The 20871-nt window shown below is 42.9% G+C and overlaps 1 protein-coding gene across 1 annotated transcript; it reads right to left on the minus strand.

The window, feature by feature from the left end:
• Positions 1-26: 26 nt before the first annotated feature.
• On the minus strand, positions 27-20010 carry OTULINL (OTU deubiquitinase with linear linkage specificity like). The gene is made up of 8 exons (XM_082294814.1): positions 19996-20010; positions 8049-8208; positions 7909-7940; positions 7713-7804; positions 5459-5608; positions 4552-4680; positions 2133-2405; positions 27-1047 (listed from the first exon to the last, which is right to left on the minus strand). The coding sequence occupies exons 2-8, from the start codon at positions 8153-8155 to the stop codon at positions 868-870; spliced, it is 963 nt and encodes a 320-aa protein (XP_082150940.1). The 5' UTR covers positions 8156-8208; positions 19996-20010; the 3' UTR covers positions 27-867.
• Positions 20011-20871: the final 861 nt, after the last annotated feature.

A 20871-nucleotide genomic window follows, 5' to 3' on the forward strand; every position in this document is an offset into this window, starting at 1 on the left:
AGGTAATGGTGAAATCAGCCCTTAAAGGATTTACAAGTTGACAAAAGTCACACGCAGCTACTGGGTCTAACTCTGTTGCGTGTGACCTATTAACGCTGCCCTTTTTACCTCGGAGAAAGCGATGTACTTTCCTGATTTACACAGGAGCTCTTCCATTCATCTGGCACAGCATTCTCGTGTGTTGATTTTTTTCCCCCTGTGTTACAGTTGTTCACCTTCAGGTATCGCTGCTGGGCGCAGACAGGTCCGTTTCCCATGTCTGAAGTAAGTACAGCCTGCAGCTGCTTGCTCTGCCTGTCCCTGGAGAGAGGCGTTCCAGCAACAAGGGAAGCCAAGTGGATTTGAAGCGGCCATGCAGAGGCCCCAGTTTATATCCTCCCATCCCAAGGCAATGAAAGTTAAATAGCCTGGAGTATAAACTGTGGGACCCCGGGAGTTGCTTCCTGTGTGATTCATCCTCCCTAGCTAGAGACAGACAGGAGTAGGGAAAGGCAGTCGTTGCTTTAGGCACTTGAGTTTAACCCATCCATGGATGTCAGAGTAAACCCTTCGGCTAGCAGTGGAAAACCCAGCATGACCTTTGCCTTCGTTGTCAGGCAGTCCAATTTTTCTTGTCTGACAACCCTCAAATGTTGTCATTTTTTTTGCCCCAGACAGTACAGCAATATATTTTGTATTTTTTATGGCTGACTGATGGTGAACTGAGCTGCAATGGGAAAGCAAAATGTTTACACAATAAACCCATAAATCATTTTGTAATCATTAATGAGCATTCTCAAGATTTTACTGCTGCTGCTTAGAAACCTAATTCTCTGGAATTGGTCACTCACTATATTATACAAAGGAAAAAAAAAAGTCACTGGTCCTTCACGTTCTGAAAAGGGGGATGTGATAGTAGCGGTCATCCTCAGTCAGGAGAGAGATCTCATTCCATTCCCTTCGGTATTCATCTGGATAGTTTACTTGAAATTCCTCAGTATTAAACCTATGCAGTCTGTAAACTCGTATCCTTACTTCAAGTAAGTATCCAAGAAGAAACAGTTCAACCTAAAAATGAAAGAAGTCTGTAAGACATTTATTTCTAGACTTTGAAAACTAAACTGGAGATAATCCAAGTTAAGGCAAGTCATTTAGCTTCAAAACAGCATACAAGGAATAAAAGGGGGTCCTTTTGCGAGTGGAATAAGAAAATTAAAAGTTTGAGGGCATTCCCAACAGCCCTTCCACTTCTCTTTTGCATGGAAACATTCCTCCTCCACCTGACACCATACATAACCTGCTCCCAAGCCAGCTCACACAGCTTATTGGGGAGTCAGAAAGAACTACCTGTTATCAAGATTGATATACCCTGATAAAATGGGAAGCCTGCCACCTTGTGATCACTTGCTACATATGGAAAACATAATAGCAAAAGGAGAAAGTTTCTGGTACTTCACATATATGAAACTGGAGAACTGGCATCTTCATTGATACTTCTTGCTATGGATTGCTTAATCAGGAAAAAAGGTTTGGGAAAAGTTCATATCCTTGGGCATAGCCACAGACCAGAACTTGTCCAGTTATAATCAAACTGCTCCTAAAGCTGACTGCATCATGTAACAGTTGATAACTGAAATTGATTATAAAAAATAATTTAAACCATTGGAAAGTGAAACCATATGCAAAGGGTAGTGGGGAGTTTAGATGTCAGCACTTAACTCCTCACTAATTATTAAATAGGAAACAAAAACCTTAACATATAAAGGTGAATACTTGAGTTCTCGTTACCTACTCTTAACAGACATTAGATCTCACCAGAACCAAAGGGTGGAGAGAAAAAAGAGTGATGCTACAGGGTTTGGCATAGTGGAACAGATAGGAAAAACAGAACAACAGGTCAAAACAGCATAATCTAAAATTATTTTACATATCAAAGTTATTATTGTTCTAAACTATGTCTTATTGACAGCCTGTAGCACTTTTTGGCCCAGTCTTACTACATTTTTTTTCCTGGAAGGCTTTCCTAAATCCATTTCCCCATATCTCAAATTTTAAAAAACTGGCCAACCAGCATGGATGGTGTATGATAGAATCACCTAATCACTACAAAGATAGAATAAGTTTTGTGATTTGTTTTTCATTTATATCCTTACCTGGTCTAGGCAAATAGAGTCACCTATGGAGTTCAGATGATTCATCATGAAACTCAGAGGGTCAGACGAAGAGTCACGAGCAAAGAGAAGGCTAAAAAGGTTGTGTACGGGTTCTTCCCTGCTCTTTATCTGCTCATAGGCTTCGACAACTTCATAGAGCATGATGAATTTTATGGCCTCGTATAGTTTGTATTCCTTGCTTTCATCAGAAAACAATGCATTACACAGGTTTCCTCTTTCTTCATGATCTCTTGTGGCACTTATTTCAGCCCACTGGAAAGCACACAAGAATATTAATAAAATTATTACAAATTCTATTTAACACACAAAAGATTGAAAAACAGGAACAGAAGCATGGTCTAAGTGTAAAGCATCTATTAACCAACACTGCCCAGTCCCAACAGCATTTGCAGGCAGCAGCCCCCAGTGCGACCAAGGCCAATGGTTTGAGGTTCAACAAGGCCAAGTTCTGGGTCCTGACCCTGGGTCACAACAACCCCAAGGAGTGCTATAGGCTGGGGGCAGAGTGGCTGGAAAGTGGCTCAGTGGAAAAGGGTGGAAAAGTGCAGGTGCTGGTCAACTGCAGCTGAACATGATCCAGTGTGTGTGCCCAGGTGGCCAAGAAGGCCAAGGGCATCCTGGCCTGTATCAGCAGTAGTGTGGTCAGCGGACCAGGGTGTGGTTGTCCCCCTGTGCTTGGCACTGGTGAAGCCACACCTGGAGACCTGTGTTCAGTTTTGGGTCCCTCACTATGAGAAAGACATTGAGGGACTGAAGCCAGTTCAGAGAAGGGCAGTGGAGCTGGGGAAGGGTCTGGAGCACATCTTACAAGGAGCAGTAGAAGGAGCTGGGGTTGTTCAGCCTGGAGAAAGCAAGGCTCAAGAGGAGATCTTATCACTCTCTGCAACTACCTGAAAGGAGGGTGTAGCCAGGTGGGGGTCAGCCTTTTCTCCCAACTAACATGTCACAGAGCAAGAGGAAAAGGCCTGAAGTCTTGCCAGGGGAGATTTAGATTGGATACTAGGAAAAAATTCTTCATCAAAAGTGTTGTCAAGCATTGGAACAGGTGGTCCAGGGAAGTGGTTGAGTCACTGTCCCTGGAGATATTTAGAAGTGTAAATGTTGGCACTTGTGGGCATGGTTTAGTGCTGGGTTAATGGTTGCACTTGATGATCTTAAAGGTCTTTTCCAACCTAAATGATTCTATGACAATGGAGCTGGGAAAGGCAGCAGGGAACCCTGTTAGTGAAAATAGGCAAAAATCCATCTCATTGGCCAAACACCATCTTTATAAAAATAAAATGAAGTTGGGAGCTAGACCTCATGCCCAGTAACAGCATAATCCATCACAGAGTTGCTTTGAAACAATTTTTTAATTGCAAGGATTTATTCATTCTCCTGACTGGAAACCTTTTTCTTTAAAAAAAATCCAGTTTAAATGCTTCATGCCTATCCTCTTCATGCATTTAAACTGCATTCAGCTAAAAGAACTACAACAAGCGAAAAATAAAAGCCAAATAACCCAACACTGGGAAATGCAAAGAGCAACCAAAACAAAATCATAACTGCACATAACCACTACTAGGCACACCTCAGGAAGACAGGCAGCTGTCACTTTGGCACAGCAAAGGTGCAGGCAAGGGACCAGATCTCTATTTTAATTCCCTCTTTTTCTTACTAATGCTTTGTTACCAGAGCTTGTATTAGTCTGTTTGGGGTTTTGGGGGGTTTTTGAAGTTAACAATTACTATCACTGCAGATGCACAGAAACCCTGGAGGAGCTCAAGAAAGGTGCAAGGTCTTGACAGGCCAACTCTTTATCTCTGTTTCAGAAGGCTTTGGGGCTACTAAATCTCCCCAAGTTTTAAATACATAAATAAGAATTATAGTCCTGAGTTGGGAATTATGGCAATCTGGCAATGCTGAGCAGAGGGGGCGGTGAGGCTGACAGCTCTTTGCAATCAAGTGCTTAAGCTTACAGAAAGAAATTGAAGCAAAAATGGATAATTACAACACTTAATGGGGGTAGAAGCAAAGAAAACACAATAGTTTTAGAAGAAAACGCACTGTTTGTTTCCTCCTTCCCGTCAGGGGAGGGAATCCAGAAGCATCTCATACAGCATGTTTATTTTTAATTAAAATGATGAGATACTGCAGGAGCCACTTGATAGCAAGGGCTAGCTGTGGGAAGAGTGGCCTCCTTAACTTGCAGAGGACTCCTGAGTATTTGCCTCAGTGGATCACCAAAAGCTGGATTCTCCTGCAGTAGAGGTGATGGCCTTCCCAGCAACTCTGCAGTCTGAACCTGGGAGGGAGGCCTGACTGCCCCACAAATAAGTAACCAGGAGCAGTTCCTTAACTCTGTCTGAACCCATTTCTCAGGGCTTTTATTTCTCCCAACCATTTCCTAGATACTCACATTTGTCTTTAATGCCTCCATACATTTGCGCAACTTCCCAAAGGCATTGGGACCTGTGTATCTTTCTGGCCCAAAACTGTATTGCTGAATCCAGTTACAACCTTGAGAATACAAAAGCTTTTCAGGGAGCTGGGAAAAAAACAAAAGGCAAGCTAATCATAACCATAATAAGAAGTAGAGTATAAGTTTATATAAACTTGTCTACATAGAATTTACGATGTGGTTCTATCAGCTGTTTGTACAGTTCAAACAACCAAGTAAATGGACCTCACAACTCAAATGCTGTGAAGGAGGATCCACTTAACTGCCAAGTCCTTAACAAACTTTTAAAACAGGGACAGCCAAAAAGAGATGAAAATATGCTGTCAGCAAAATATATAACTCACACTTTGAAAAGCTGGATACTTCCAAATTCAGAGAGGTATTTAGGATTACAGACACCTTCCAGTCTGCACACACACCTCTACAGGCAGCAGCTATAGATCCCACCTCCCTGCCACTATCTCCTGCTGTAGCTCCTGGAGCCCAGGGCAGGATTTCTGCTGCTCCAGCAACACAGCACCTCCCAAGTGACCACTGAACTTTGCATGGATGTGGATGGGGAGGATTCAAATAACCTGTTGTGTTTAGGGAGTGACATCTAGCAGGATGGCAGTAACATTCATCCATTCACTTTTACTGTTGGGGTTTTTTTTTATATCATTTAGACTCGTGTTCACATTGGTGTATTTAGATCAGGGACAGTTTTTCAATTAAATGTAGTTCAATGGGTTTGAAAAACTTCTCTTTAAATTCTGATAACGATTCTCCACTTCAACAGCCAACATATCACTTTTCACACTGAACAGAGCTTCCTTCTGCTGTGCATGGATAGCTGAAATGTGTTCATTTAGGAAATGAATTTTACCTTCAATATATCTCTTTCCTTCATCCACGAAGGAAAAGGAATGCCTTGGCTGAATATCTGAAAAAGCACCGCTCTTACTACACTATAGTTGTCCCTCTTGAGTTGTCTCAGGTATTTGATATGACAGCTTCTATACAACTCTTCATATGCCTAGAAAGAGACCAAGAAAAATTAGCAATAAAACCATTAAATCTTGGAAAAAACCCATGTTGTTTGAAGTCCAATTCCAAACAACTCATAAGAGGGAGCTAGGGGAATGAGAGTGTATGTTTTTAAGATTTATATACACAAAAATGTTAAACACCATGTTTTTGTAAACACCTTAGACTGGTGCTGCCCCTTAAGAGCGATTCTGCATTCTTTCCAAACCCAGCAGCTTGTTCAAGTCTCTGCACTGCTGCTACTGTAAACATTCACATGGTCAACTAAATTACAGAAGATCAGCAAAGATTTCTGTGTCATAACAGCATTAACCTCAACTGCTTTACAATGCAGCAGCAAAAGGGCAGGAACAGGTATCTGGAGAAAACTCCTTTTGGCAAAAACATTTCCTTACATTGACCTGAATCCATCGTGCAACACTGACCTGAGGCTGAGCAGATCTGGGAGCTCTGTGCTGAAGCGGATGGCCCTTGTCCAGCTACACACTCTGCATTACCTCTGGCTGCCATCTGAGCCCTTGTGGAGACAATTCTGAGCAATAAACTGGCAGAGAATTAGGGAGAGGACTCTACAGTCCCACTGGCTGCTCTATCCCTTCCAGTTTGCTTCCCGAAGGGGACAGCAGGATGGTCTCAATCCCTCATCCTCTTTTATCTTGGTTGCCTCATCACCACATCCCACCACCACTTCTCAGCTGCACTCTGTCCCCTTACTCTTACTGTATTAGCAGAGATAGTAAGCCTACAGAACTCTTCCTGCTGGGGGAGCTTCCTGCTGCTTCAGCAAGGTTGAGGGCCTCAGAGAACGCTCTTTCTGGATGACCTGCCTTATCAGCTCACCATCTAGGTGGACCACATCCAAAAGAGGAGAGCCAGCACAAAAGAGGGAGAGGGACTGCTTAGCTAGAACAAGGCGAGAAAGACAAAGAGACAAGGCAAACATGGGATTGCCCCTTTTGGAGACAGCAAGCTGGTTAAGGATCTCATAAGATCTCATCCTAAAATGTGCTCCTTTACCATGGCAACTTCTAGCTGATGTAACCAGACATCCACTGGCTGCTCCATACACAGGAGTCTCCTTTTCATGTCTGGTCATCCAGAAGGCTCATGGATTTTCTGAAAGGCTTTTTGCCCAGTATGGGCTTGCATATTTATTAGAAGTTCTGCTGTCTTTTGTTACTTGCTCTTCCAAATAGTTTTCAGCCTCGTTTGTTGTTCTGTGAACTTTTGGCACTGCTGTGTTCTCACATTTAACATGGCAAAACTGGATCTCTTCTCTGTTCATCACTTGAGCACAACTCCAGCTTTTTGAAAACTATCCTCTTTTTTCTACAACCCCCTTATGCTACTGTTTATCCTTAACAGCTTCTTTTTACCCTTTAAGTCCTTCTTGGTATGCATTTGCCCTGTGATTCTGATACCATGACCTAAAGCCACATACATGTCAAATACACTGGTGCAGTCAACTGCCTGTCTTGCCAGCAGCACCCTGTGCAGGGGAAGACACAGGCACAGAAGCACCTGGGCTGGGGTGCAGAGCTGGAGCAGAGGGACTGTGGCCAAGGCATGGGATGGCCACCATCCAGCACCCCAGCTCCCTGCCTGCTGGGCACCACCCAAGCTGGCACAGGTCAGATGCCAGCTCCTGCCCTGCCTGCCCCCAGTTGCAGCTGACGATGGTGGAGAGGGGAAGGCTGCCAAGCATGGATCTTCAGAACTTGGAAGAGAAATGCATGTGGTGCTTCCTTCCTCCCTGGAATAAGAGTTTTTACCTTAAATCAAAGGCTGGCAAAGTGACAGTACCTAAGACCAAATTATTTAGCACTGGGGATGATTTTTCCTGTTAAAGGTCGCTGGTGCTAGAAGAGGGAATTCAGAATATACACAAGACTAAAACCTGATCTGCATTTTGACCTGTACTACTGCACTCTTTATTTAGACCCATGTTCATGCTGTCCCTTTTGCTTTTCATTTAACTAGCCAGTGTAGCAGGCTTTGATAGCTGCTGCAGCTGTTTGCACTGGGAGTGCTATTCCTTTCCCAGGTGCTGGTTCTCCCCTGTCTTCATGCAGAGATTAAAATTTAACTCTTACCTCCCTCATCTGTTTGGCCTGCTTTGTTTCTCCTTTCCATTCTCTTGCACTATAACCAAGTAGATCAACTTCTGGCAGCACAGTGAGATTCCCTAAATTGAGATTGATTCACAGATTAGTTACATTCTGCTGTTCTGCAACTGAAGGGGCGTTGCGGGGGTGATTAATGAATGTGGAGTGACAACAAAAAGCTTACTTATGAGTTCCCTCTGAAGATAGTTGCTCCACCTGAAATATAAATGATAGAACAGGTGTCAACAAGGAGGTATCAACGGTCAGTATTTACTGAAATAAGCAACAGTGTGGAAGATTAAAGTCTGCATAATAAAAACCTACCATTTCAGTAGCCGTGCTAAAAAGCTGTATAGCCTTCTGCAATACCAAAAAACAGTGGTGAGCAAAGTCATGCTTAACATTAGCTGCACTTTCACTTTTTGCCACATGAGACACAAGGATTCCTTGCTGGCTGTTTTCCAGGACCACACCTCATGCCTTCCTAAAATAGGGATAAAAAGAGAGAGGGAAGAATCTTATCACTATTTTGAAGTACTTGTTTCTATTTGTTTTCTTACAAAAAGAAAGATCATTCAAGTATGATACCACTTCAAATGAAACACAAAACATGACATGCAAAAGATTATGTTTTACTTAATACACATAATTTATACACTTAGTTCTTCAAGGTTTAGGGATTTGGGTGCACATAGTTCACATTTCCATGCTTTTCTGCACACAGTGAAGGCTACATATATAGTTAAAATGGAGTCACAGGGGGACTGGTATCAAAGACACTGCTCAATAACGAAAAAACCCCAAATTACTTTTGTTTACTTCAGGATGTGCTGACCTAGAGACCTGTACTGTCATTATTTTGTCTCTAAGTCATGGCTTTAAAGACCAGGGGTTCCTAGGACTTACTTGTAGTCAACAAATGGGCCATATAAGGCAATATTAGCTGACTAAGCATCATACGACTGCCTGGGGAATTAAAGGAATGCTCCTGCCTCAATTTGGGTAAGTTTAGGGTCAATTTAAAACTCCAGAGAAAGATCCTCTCCAGGGATTTGGTAGAAAGAAGCTCAGGAGATCATCACGAAGGGGGTGCATGCTCACTGTTCTTCACAGACATAAACAAGGACAAGATTCTGTCGCCCCCTTGGCATTACAGACAAGGTTAGAGAAGGTTTTCTGTTGTTGAGAAGACGACCTACAAGTGAGAGAGGGCCTGGAGACTAAATAGTTGACAAAGGCAGTATCTGCTCCCTAAGTGAGAAATTTGTCCTCTGGAAGAAATTTGAATATAGGAAATTCCCAGGGCTCATGATGAACAGCTGCTCTGTTATTAACTTATTTATTGATTTAGTACAAAACTTAAGGAGAACTCAACTTTTTATAAAGACATCCACAGAGAAGGCTGAAAAGATCCTTCTCCAGGGAGTCTACAGAGGGAATTACTCATTCCACATAGTTTTATGTCAGCTGAACTTCTGCCCCTCCTGGCTTTAACAGGAAATTTAAGAGGGGCTTAAGTTTTCCAAGTAAATTAAGCCCATGCACTGTGGACAACAATCCAGTCAAAGAGTTATATATCAATTCCAACCTTAGCGACAAGATAAACAGTGATGCACTCATTTTTATGGGCACTGTTGCATGTATATGGAGCACTGCTTATACTTGGCTTTTCCCAATAATCTGTTGTTTGAAGAAGTTTTATTACAAGATGTTGTGCTAGTCATCTGGTGATGAGACCCACACCTCATCTTGCCCATGAACTAAAAGCAGGTCAAGAGCTGTAAAGAAAAAAGTGTCAACAAACTGTTAACGATGTTATCAGAGGTGGGGTTGGGGTGCTAGTTCTGAAGCTCCAGAAAATGTTTATTATTGATGCCAAGTAACAGACAACAAAACCTCAGCTGTAAGTTTTGGAAATGGAAAACCTCATGGAAAAACCAGATACTCCCACTTAAAACGCACACACACACATACACACACTCACACTTCCTGCTGAGGGACACCAGTGGGCACATTCTCAATAAGCACACAAACTTCTACCTAGAGAACAACTGAGAAATAACAATCCCAGCAGAATCAAGCCATCACAATTTCTTCTCTCTCTTCTGTAGCATAAAAGTATCAGCACTGAAAAAAACCTCAGTAGACTGTGAATAACTGAACCTTCTGTCAACTAGAACGGAACCTGATGGCTCACAGACATTGTTCAGCCCATAGATCAGTGGGTATTCTGGATTTACACTGTTGTATGCAAACCAACGATAACAAATTAACACCAATTTAAATATACAGTATCAAAGGGAAGTTGCAGCAGACTTTCATTTCATTACTTAAAATGACTGTATGGCCCACTCCCACTTCTGATTTTGAACAAACTGGGTCTATAAAAAAATTAAGAGCTGATCCATCTGTTAAAATTACATACTTTGCATTATGGAGTACCAAGAAATACATGTGAATGCAAAATTTCTTCCTTCACTCCTTCTACAGGCAGAAAGATGAGAGCTCCACATCAGCTTTTACACTGAATCAAGCAATCTTTTGAAAACGTTTTGATGGTAATAATCCTGAAAAAACCTCAGACTATTGGAGTTCAACAAGCTCTCTTCCAATGCACATGGTTAACAGGTGCTTGAGCAACTGCTCTTGAAGGAGTGCTGGGAAGCACAGACTTACTGATTTCCATCAGAAACACAAATCAGTGTCAGAGAACACAAGATAATCAAATATTGCTCACCCATTTTTATTTAATATGGGGGATTTATAAATAGGTATTTCCCTAATAGAAAGCCTAGTGGGTGATGGGAAAACCTGCAAACAAGTGGTTTTGAGTATTTTTGCTACACTTGTATTGCAGCATACCTTGGACTTCATAAACTTTCCCTCCTGTCATGGGAAAGCTGCTGTTCAAACAGCACTTTGTGATTCAGTTAATACTTTCAGTGCTTATGTCACACTTAGAAATTAATTACATTTTTTATTCAAGTAAATGACATTTAGAAGTAGCAGCTGGATTGCAAAGTACTGCTGGTAAAAATACATCATGAGCATAAATTAAAAAAGGTGGCAGCTTAAAATAGATCTTTCCACTCCCCCTCCCTGCACCCTCCAAAATTCTTCAGAAACCAATGAGCAATTAAATTAATAACACATTAGTGGGGGGAGTAAAATAAACCCATAGATTTTTAAAGCAAATCCATTCCCTGGGATATGGGCACAATTCATCCAGTTCTTCAGGAGGCAGTGCCAGGAGCATTTGCTGCTGTGACCAGCTGCTGGGCTCCCATCTTCTTGGAGACTGACTGTGAGCATCAGTATAAAGACAGGGAGGCCTGACTCTTGACATGCAGAAATTTGGAAGAACAGAGGCTGAACAGTGCTGGAGTAGGAGCTGACAGCAGTGTTTATCTTACAATGCAAGTAGTTCACCATGTTTTCTTTTCATGCCACATCAGCTTCCTGCTAGTGCCAAGCCTTAAGCTTTTTCCCCCCTGCAAAGTCAGCAGGAGAGACACACAGAAGAAGACAACCAACAAAAGAGGCCATAAAAAAGATAAGTAAGAGACACCTGCAACATGTTTCATTCTCAGGAAGAATCTCTAAAGGATTTGCTTCACATTTGACACTCTCACAACTTTTTTGGAGGCTGCCACCTTAAATACTCATAATTGACAAAATGCAAAATGTCAGAGATCAGCTTGGGAACTAGTAGAGAGCACTGTATGCACTACTGAATATTCCAGCATGTCTGATGGCACATTCCCCCTTTACTTTTTTTCTCCATGCCGTTTACAAGGCCATCAGAAAGATAACAGAGCATCTTCCCAAATTAAAACCTGACAGAATGATTTCTTTTCGGGACATTCCTCTTCACCCTCTTTTTGGTACTGAAAGCAGGACACAGGACTTGTCACCATAAAGTGGCCAGGTTTCATACTCCCATCACACAAAACTATGTTCCTAGTTCCCTAAAAGCAGGTATACCCTCATTCAAAGAGGGAGGCAGAATGTGAGACCCCTCTGTTCCAGCCATCCTGCTGCCAACCTGTAGCACTCCTTCTCCCTCCTCTGTTGGCTGCAGAAGTAGGCAGGGAGACCCCTCAACTGAGACATGCACAGCTTGGCATGGAGATCCAAGTCTGCCTGTGTTCATGGTGTGCATGCAGAGTTCTCTTCACGTTGTTGCACATTGCTTTTTTCCAGATTATACACCATCAATACCAAGGTATGTTACAGAACAGGCTAAGTCCCTCTTTCAAGGGAAAACAAACAAACTTACCCTTATAGAGCAAGCACAAGCATGATGCACATGTGTACAAAGACTTCAACTGAATGAGCCAAGACGAAGACACAGAAAAATCATTATTATTAATTTTTCAAATTCAATACCTACAAAAGATTATATCCCATTAGAGTTTAGAAAACAAATATGCCTTTTTAAGTGGTGCCAAGAGATTACAAACTCTTTGATTTCCCAGTTTATTATCAGCACCACACCAAAAACATAAAAAATACTGAAAACAGATCAAACACATACCAAGATATGTGGGAAGCACTGCTTAATTCAGTAACTATTTCATTACAAATCCCTTCCTTTACAGAGTAAAGCAACGTCAACTTGTTAAGCAACATTCACCTGTTCTAACAAACAGGAGAGATGAGGATCTCTCCTTGGTATAATAAGAAAAAGAAAATAATTTACAGACAAAGATGGTAATCGTCAGTGACTTATCAAAAGTTCAACCATGTCTGCTGATCAGATCTCTTCTAATTAAAAAAAAAAAAAAACAAACCAAACCAACAAACCAGAATCCCAGCCCCAAACCATATCTAGAATCACACAATTACCTAGCAAACAGAATAGTTTTGGTAACACTGAGGCCCATCAGTCGCAAGAAGGGTTTTATTTGCACAGCTGTTCTGCATAGGGCTGTCCCAACTGCCCTCTTAGCTCCCTCAGTCTTCTTTCAGAAAAATATAGAGAATATAGAGCTGGCAGCCTTCTTCGGACCCCCTGATCATCAACAGGAACTGCTGGTGTTAATGCATCTATCCAGCTGGGACACATACTTATTCCTACTGTGCAGCAACAACCATAATGTGTTCTTACCCACCATGTGATCATCTAAAATATACCCTACTAGAGCTACCTTTACAAAACCAATTTCAGCTATATAATCAAGGTATTAATGCATGCCTTAGCCTGCACATACCATTTCTCTCTACAAATGCCTATGAGAACAAAAGGAAAGTTCAATTCTTCATTTCCTGTACAATTCAGCTTCCTTTTTAAGGCACAGGGTGCTTCATCCAAGACCTTCAGATGAATAACACTTAGCCACACTTCCATTTAAGTAAGAAAAAACATGAGAGAAGCCTTCTGAGAATTTACAGTCCAGAATACTGAATGAGAAACACATGAAAAGCATTTCATGCTATTAAAAAAACATGAATCTCTCTAAAACGGTTATTCCTGAGTTAAGAAAAAAAAAGAAAAAAATAAAATAACCTTTTAAAGAAGAATCCTCTGAAATCTCTGCTACTGTTTTTTCTTAATGTGGAAAAAAATCTGTTCCCATCCAAAAATTGCTATTTAATGCCTGTACACTTCAAACAGAACTTACGTAAATGCACTAAATCTATTATTTGAAAGAAGCCCACTCTAAGAATTCTTATTCTGCCTGCTGCAGAGTTGCATGCTGAGTCATTCCTAATGCCAGTCATGGTTGTTTCACAATTTTCAAAATACTTTTCTTTTTCCTTTTTTTTTTTTTTTTTGCCATGCTGAATCCAAACTGACAGAATAAAGGGAGTACTTTCCTCCTGAACATCTTAAATCTAGCTGACAAGTATAAATACCTTGGGCTTTTTATGCTGATGTGTCTAGATAACTGAAACCTGGTTAGGGGGGAAAAAAGAAAACATAACAATTATTTTCCTCCTCCTGATTTTTAAATCTTGTTTGCTAGACAGCACAAGACTTGTACCTACCACCCAACCCTCTAAGAATGCACAGTCATTAGGTGCTCAGGAGGCTGGGGATACCACAGGCAGCATCCCTCCTGGTTTCTCCAGGCAGAGGTCCAGTGGCAGCTGCCTCACTCCTGGGATTCCCCAGTGCAGGAAGTGTCCCTGGCCCTGCCTGGATGCTTTGTAAGCACATATCACAGGACAGTCCAAGAAATTTTAAGCTACCTGTTAATAAAAAGTTATCCCAACCGGTATCCAGGAAAACAGCAGGATCAAGCAACCCATGACAAACAAAAAAATCAACTCTTCTGAGCTTGTTTACTGGCCAAGGAGAAAGCCAGGCCCCTCTCACCAAACTACATCCATGTCGCTCATCATTCCCATCTCTGTACAGGGTCTGACTGCTGCACCCCACAGAGATTTTGTGTCTGTCTCCAGAGCATGGCCCTCTCCTAAGTGTACCCGATTCTGTGTGCAGGCCATGCACAGCTGCATATTTTTCACGTGGATTAGTAAATACAAATAATTTATGATTAATAATCACAAAAGGTTCCTATCTCCTGGTGGTACACCAGATCACAAAGCTTGTGCTTCCTAAGCAGCTATGTGCAGAGGTTATTCCAGCAGTGTTATCTGTTTCCTTGGGAGTTTTACTTTGTGTCTTGCCCTCCTTCCAAGACAGATTAGAAGCACAAAGCAAGGCCAAAGAAAGCAAAATATAAAAGCCATCACCCTGAATGCAAATGGCAGAAATTGGTCTTGCATCTCGTTCCCCCTGCCTCTCAGTGTTCAGTCTAACAAAAGCCAAAACTTCAGCTTTATTCTGCAGACCTCGTGGTGTTTGTATGGGAGCAGCTGGAGTGCTTAAACCCTGCTCTCTCTTCATCATTTCAAGGGCAACACTTTAAAACGGGCATATTTTAATTAACTCAAGCACACAGGAGTCCTCTGCCTTTTTGTCAGAGTGCATTACCAGGCACTTCTGGCCTAAAATCTTAAGCAAAAAAGTCTTGTTGAAAGGTAAAACTGACTGCATGAAGATAACTTACATTTCAGTTACTATCACTCAGTGTAATACCAAAGTCATAGCTAACAAAAACATTTCATAAAAATGTGATTCAAGAACTCAGAATATTCTGTGTGGGAGCTGTCTACTTGTAAATGCACATTATAATTATTAGTAGTATTATTATGCATAATAATATCACTTGTCATTATTGTCATTGCTAATGCACAGTTGGTATTTTTACAGACATTTGGATGCAAGAGAAGTTTCAAATGAAGCACTCTAGGCATCAGTTGCAGGGATCAAGAGACCAAAGCTCCCTAACACCTCTGCATTTGCACAAACTGCCTAAAAGCTGGACAGTTATGTGGCAAGGACTAAATAAAATATGAATCACGCAGCCCTGTAAAATATAGTTAAGTGTGACCCTGCATACTGAGCTCTTTTTCAGGGGCTGGCACTTGGCAGAGGCATAACTTACTTTCACTTGTAAAGTAAGAAAGTTAAATACAGGGTACTGGATAGTTTCTGATGTGGAACCCAGCAGTATAATTTTTAAAGTTCTTCATTTATATGAAATCCCCTATTTTTAAGGCCTTGGACTTTGGAAAGAACATCACAGCTGAAATTCATGTGCAGGAAATGACACAAAATGAAACCAGAATTGCAGGACAATAAACATATCTCCAAGCTGCTCACAAACAAGCCCATGGCACGGTGCTGTGCTCAGAGCAAAACTGGGGAAAATGGGTAGGGCTTCTCTTTGTCGTACAGACAGACCTGAACCAAGTTTTTAAGTTTGCAAAAGGCCAATTTTGCAAAAACTCGGCAATTAAAACCTTGCTGACCATTCGAGGGAGGCGGTTCTGCCCTCCACTGTTGTGAGGCCCCACCTGCAGTACTGCATCCAGCTTTGGCACCCCCAATGTAAGAAGGATGTCCACGGAGGAGGCCATGAAGATGATCAGGGGGATGAAGCACCTCTCTTATGAGAACAGACTAAAAGAGCTGAGGTTGTTCAGCCTGGAAGGCTCCTACAAGACCTTACCGCACCTTCCAGTAGCTAAAGGGGCCTACAAGAAAGATGGAGAGGGACTTTTTACAAAGGGATGTAGTGACACGACAAGGGGTAATGGCTTTGGACTGAAGGAGGGCAGACTTAGGTTAGATATTAGGTAGAAATTCTTCACTGTGAGGCTGGTGAGGCACTGGAAGAGGCTGCCCAGAGAAGCTGTAGATGTCCCATCCCTGAAAGCATTCAAGGCCAGGTCTGATGGAACTCTGAGCAACCTGTCTAGTGAAAGGTGTCCCTGTGCAAGGCAGGGGGGTGGAACTAGATGGTCTGTAAGGTCCCTCCCAACCCAAAATATTCTATGGTTTCCCTGGTGGGAGCTGACCTTCAGGCAGTGCCAAGCACCTTGCCTTGATGCTGCTTTGCTGCACAAGATGCAAGGGCAGACTCGATGATGGTCAAAGCCTCATGGACACCACATCATATCAAGGCACTAGTTTGATGCTAAGGTACCCATTTCTCACTTTCATAGCACTGTTTACCCAACATGACTACCCTGCCCTGGAAACATAAATGCTAAACATTTAAAATATGTGGGAAACCCCAGCAACATATTATATATGGACAAGGAACCAGAGACGGGGTCCTGCCGAAGACCACGAGTGGAACTAGCAAAAGGACCAGAGACTGACCATATACAGCTACATATTGCCACACTTTTAACCCTCCACCATCACAGAACATGGCTCAAATAAGACAACACAAGTCTTCTGCTCAGTCTACAGCATTCTCCTCAGAAAAATGTTTGTTTAAAGAAAAGTGTGGGCAGTACAGGTTGCCTTGCTTGACACATCCCTCTGCACAGGTACATAGTGGCATCTGTCCTCACTGGTGACATGGGGACAGGAGCTAGAGACACACTTCCTCTCTCTGTCAGGAGCTTCCAGCATGTCCCCACAGACTACAGAGAAATCCCAAGCATTTGGGTCTGGATCTTGAGAATGTCAAAAATGTACAGTGTGTAGAGCAATTAAAAAATTGGGAAGAAGCTACAAGCACAGCATAAGGCTGAAAAGAAACTAAAAGCTACAGACTTAAAAATTTCTCAGAAAATTAATGAAAAAGCCTGTAGAAGTTTTGAAGTATTTTACAATGTTTGCCTCAAGAAGTGGTCAGCAGTATCCTTATTTCCTTTTTGTTCTCACTTATGCTGGGGAACAGCTGTTTCATGCTTTTATGTTATCAGGCAACAGACAGCCCAACCATGAGTTTTACTGTTCATGGGAAAAAACCAAACTTTCCATCAAACCAAATTCTGTAATATGCAAACTAAACTCTAACACCTCAGAATTGGTACAAGATCCCTAGCAACAAACTCCCCTCTTAAAACTGTCAGTGACTGCTGTTACATTGCTGCGGCTGAAGAACTGAAACTCGTTTTTTCCATCATGAAATGCTGACATTTTCTCTAATAAGTAGCTGTTTCTCTGTCTTTCTGGAGGGTACAGCATTGTTGTGTCTGATCCAGAGCACTGCAACCACGCACTGAGGAACTGGCATTTGCTATGCCGGGAATCCCATGAACAGAGCACACGGGCAAAGTTCCCCATTACTGCTACAGGCTGGCACCACGCCAGCTGCATCACCCCCAGAGTGCGGAAAGGATGCCCTGTGTTCACCGGGCCTTCCCAAATTCCATCAAAGCAGAAAACAGAGCCTGAAGTGCCTCAGGGCCAGATGTCAGACAGCAACTCAGATTGGTGTTTGACTTAGAAGAGTACTAGAACTCTTTCAGAAGTCAGACTGACATAAAAATACCATTAGAATATGACTTATGCAGCCCAAAGGTAATTTATAAAAAATAAATTCACAGCCTAAAACAAGAGCAGATTAAGGAGCTCCTCAAGGTAAATTTTATGCCATTCTAATCACACCCAAATTTAGTTATGCAAGTGTAATGAAAGCAGTGTGATTGTATTACCTTTTGACTCCTGAGCACTGGTTATTCCCTGTGTTTTTAAAACAACTAAATTATACCCACAGTCATCTGCCCTAGGACAGTTTGGCACCGTGACTCCCACAGTTCAGCTGTGTGGGGTCGGGAGGTGCAGCAGAGGTATTTCTGAAATCTCAAGCTCATTTGCCTGGGTAGTCATGCAAGATCAAACATTTTCAAACATTAAGCTCAAGAAAAACTGCATACATTTTTGAAAAACCCTTTAATGTTTGTTGTCTGATAATGCTGGTAGATAAGATGAGAAGATTCAACTGGAAACTATATCTAAGAAACAAGGTGGACAGAAAGTCTTGATGCTGAATGGGAAATCAACACCACCCAGGCAGGCAACATGTTCCAAACAGTTAAACAAAGTGAAAAAAACCCTTATATCCAAAAATGGCAAAAAAAATTTCAGAACTACAAAAATTTAATTTTTTAAAAATTCCAAATACAGATACTTATCCATAAAAGATTTAAATGCTGACCAGCATTTTCATGCTGCTTTTCCCCTTCAAAACCAATTCTAACACCCTTCACCTGATAGTGTTTTAGATAGACAGGCAAAATGGCATCTTTTCCTCTTACCGTATGAAGACCCCCTCAGCTTCTAATCAAATTATTTGTCCACTAGCAAAGAACTGAAATTCTTAAAGAAGCAAACTTCAGTAACTACAAAGGAACTTTCTGAGCCTGTCATTTCTTCCTGTTTCATGTATTTTGCCTCTCTGTTTCACCACTTGCTGAAACTGGAGCAGGCCAAAGGATGGAAGTGGGAATAACGGTACTTGTGCATACTAGCAATGGAGCAGGTAGCACCATGCTAGCTTGAACTCACTCACTAAATACCACAGAAATCTGGTTCTTTCTCCGCTGCAAAAATGAAAGTATAAGCTGCATACAATTTGTACAGTTCCTTCAAAAGGAAGACAGGCTGGTTTAGTAAGAAAGACAGTGCAATGAGAGCTGGATGAGTAACCATCAAAGCAGAAATGTATCACAGAATGTACAGTACAAAAGCAAGCTAGCAGGGCATGGTCTCTTCAGTCTAAAAGATCACTTCTCAGTGACATAAGAGATCATAGAATCACAGAATCATTTAGGTTGAAAAAGGTCTTTAAAATCAAGTCTAACTGTTAACCCAGCACTGCCCAGCCCACCACTAACCATGTCCCTAAGTGCCACATCTACATGTCTTTTAAATATCTCCAGGGATGGTGACTCAACCACTTTCCTGGGCAGCCTGTTCCGATGCTTGAACACTGTTTCAGTGAAGAAATTTTTCCTGATATCTAATCTGAAACTCCCCTGGTATGACTTGTTACTTGGGAGAATAGATTGACCCCTACCTGGCTACAACCTCCTTTAGGTAGTTGTAAAGAGCAATAAAGTCACTCCTGAACCTCCTTTTCTCCAGGCTAAACAGCCCCAGTTCCCTCTGCTGCTCCTCATACGCCTTGTGCTCCAGACCCTTCACCAGCTCTGCTGCCCTTCTCTGGACACACTCCAACACCTCAATGTCTTTCTTGTACTGAGGGACCCAGAACTGGACACAGGATTAGAGGTGTGCCCTCAGAAGTGCTGAGCACAGTTGGACAATCCCTGCCCAGCTCCTGCTGGCCACACCATTGCTGGTACAGGCCAGGATGCCCTTGGCCTTCTTGGCCACCTGGGCACACGCTGGCTCGTGTTCAGCCATGCCTGACACCGAGGACCACCTGCAGCTGGCCCCTTCCTGGGTCCTCCTGAATCACACCTGCATTTATGAGCCCCTTTTTCTAAACCTTCACGCTTCTGATGGAAACAGAAGCCAGTCCGCAACACGTAAATCCATAGTGCACACAGTAAGGAAAAAAAAATTGCCGCCCCCGAAACAAACAGCCAAGCCCCGGCCGAACACCCGAGCTGAAAGCGGCGCACGCTGTTGCTTTCAAACCACGATCCCCACGCAGGTCGGCGCCAACTCCGCACCCAGGACACAGCAGTTCCCCAGGGAAGCTCAGCCCGGCTGGCACTCCCGGCATTTCCCCGCACACCCACGGCCGCCTCTCCGCAGGCGGTGCCCGCAGCCCCCGGCCCCGCCACCACACGGGCGGAGGGCACACGCGGGGTGGTCTCGCCGGGATGCCCTTAGGAGCAGCTTTCCGGGAATCGCCACTTCTGGAAAACAGCCCCCAAAGAGTCAAGTGGAAAACAAAATGGGGAAAATAACCAGCAAATAAAGCCAAACTCTCGTCGCGACCTCGGGGACCCTTCGGGCCCGCCCGCCAGCCCCGCCGCGCCTCACCCGCTCCGCCGCTCCCCTGCTGCGCCTCCCGGGCTCCAGCCCGGCTGCAAAGGCAGCGCCGGCACCGCCCGGGGCGGGGATCCCGCGGGGCCGCCCCGCTCCCGCCCGGCCGTGCCCGGGAAGCGGTGAGGAGGGATAACCCGCTCTCCCATCTCTCGGCCTGTCTCCCCGCGGAGTTCTCCATTTCCCCAGCAACCCTTGTCGTTCCTCCGCCAGTGGGATACAGTTTGTGCTTGGGTGTCACACTACGCTGTTTTACATTTCATAGCAGCATGGAATCATACAATGGTTTGGTCTGGAAGGGGCCTTAAAGATCATCTAGTTCCAACCCTCTGCCATGGCCAGGGACACTTCTCACTAGACCAGGTTGCTGAAAGCCCCATCCACTTTTAACTCTTCTAGGCATGGGGATGCCTGAAATGTTTCTAGGGATCCTAGTTCCCTGAATGGAGACCAACACCATCATCACCTGTTTGAAATCTAGCCATTATATGTAAACACAATAACTTTGAAGTTGTTGGTTGGTTTTCGTTTTTTCCCTATCATTAAATGTTGATTTCCTCAACAAATCACTCTTTAACAAGATGGAGTGCATTCATCCAAAAAGAAATTCCTCTTTGCCAAGTATCTTCCCTTATAATGGGCTTTTATGTGTAATTTCTCCCAGATATGTAGAGAATTTGCATAGACTGGTGTACTTTCTTTTCTGGTTACATATTAAAGAACAGTTTTCTTCCATCTCAATAAGGACTTTGCAGGAAAAACAGAAAAGAATTGTGATGGTCCAAAAAAAGACTTAAACTTTTACAGAGTTACAAGCAGTTTGCTCCAGTACAAAGCTGAGCCAAACTTACACAGTCGTTTGTTATTGGATTT

This window comes from Coloeus monedula (genome assembly GCF_965178545.1).
Source record: "Coloeus monedula genome assembly, chromosome: 1".
Classification (NCBI taxonomy): domain Eukaryota; kingdom Metazoa; phylum Chordata; class Aves; order Passeriformes; family Corvidae; genus Coloeus; species Coloeus monedula.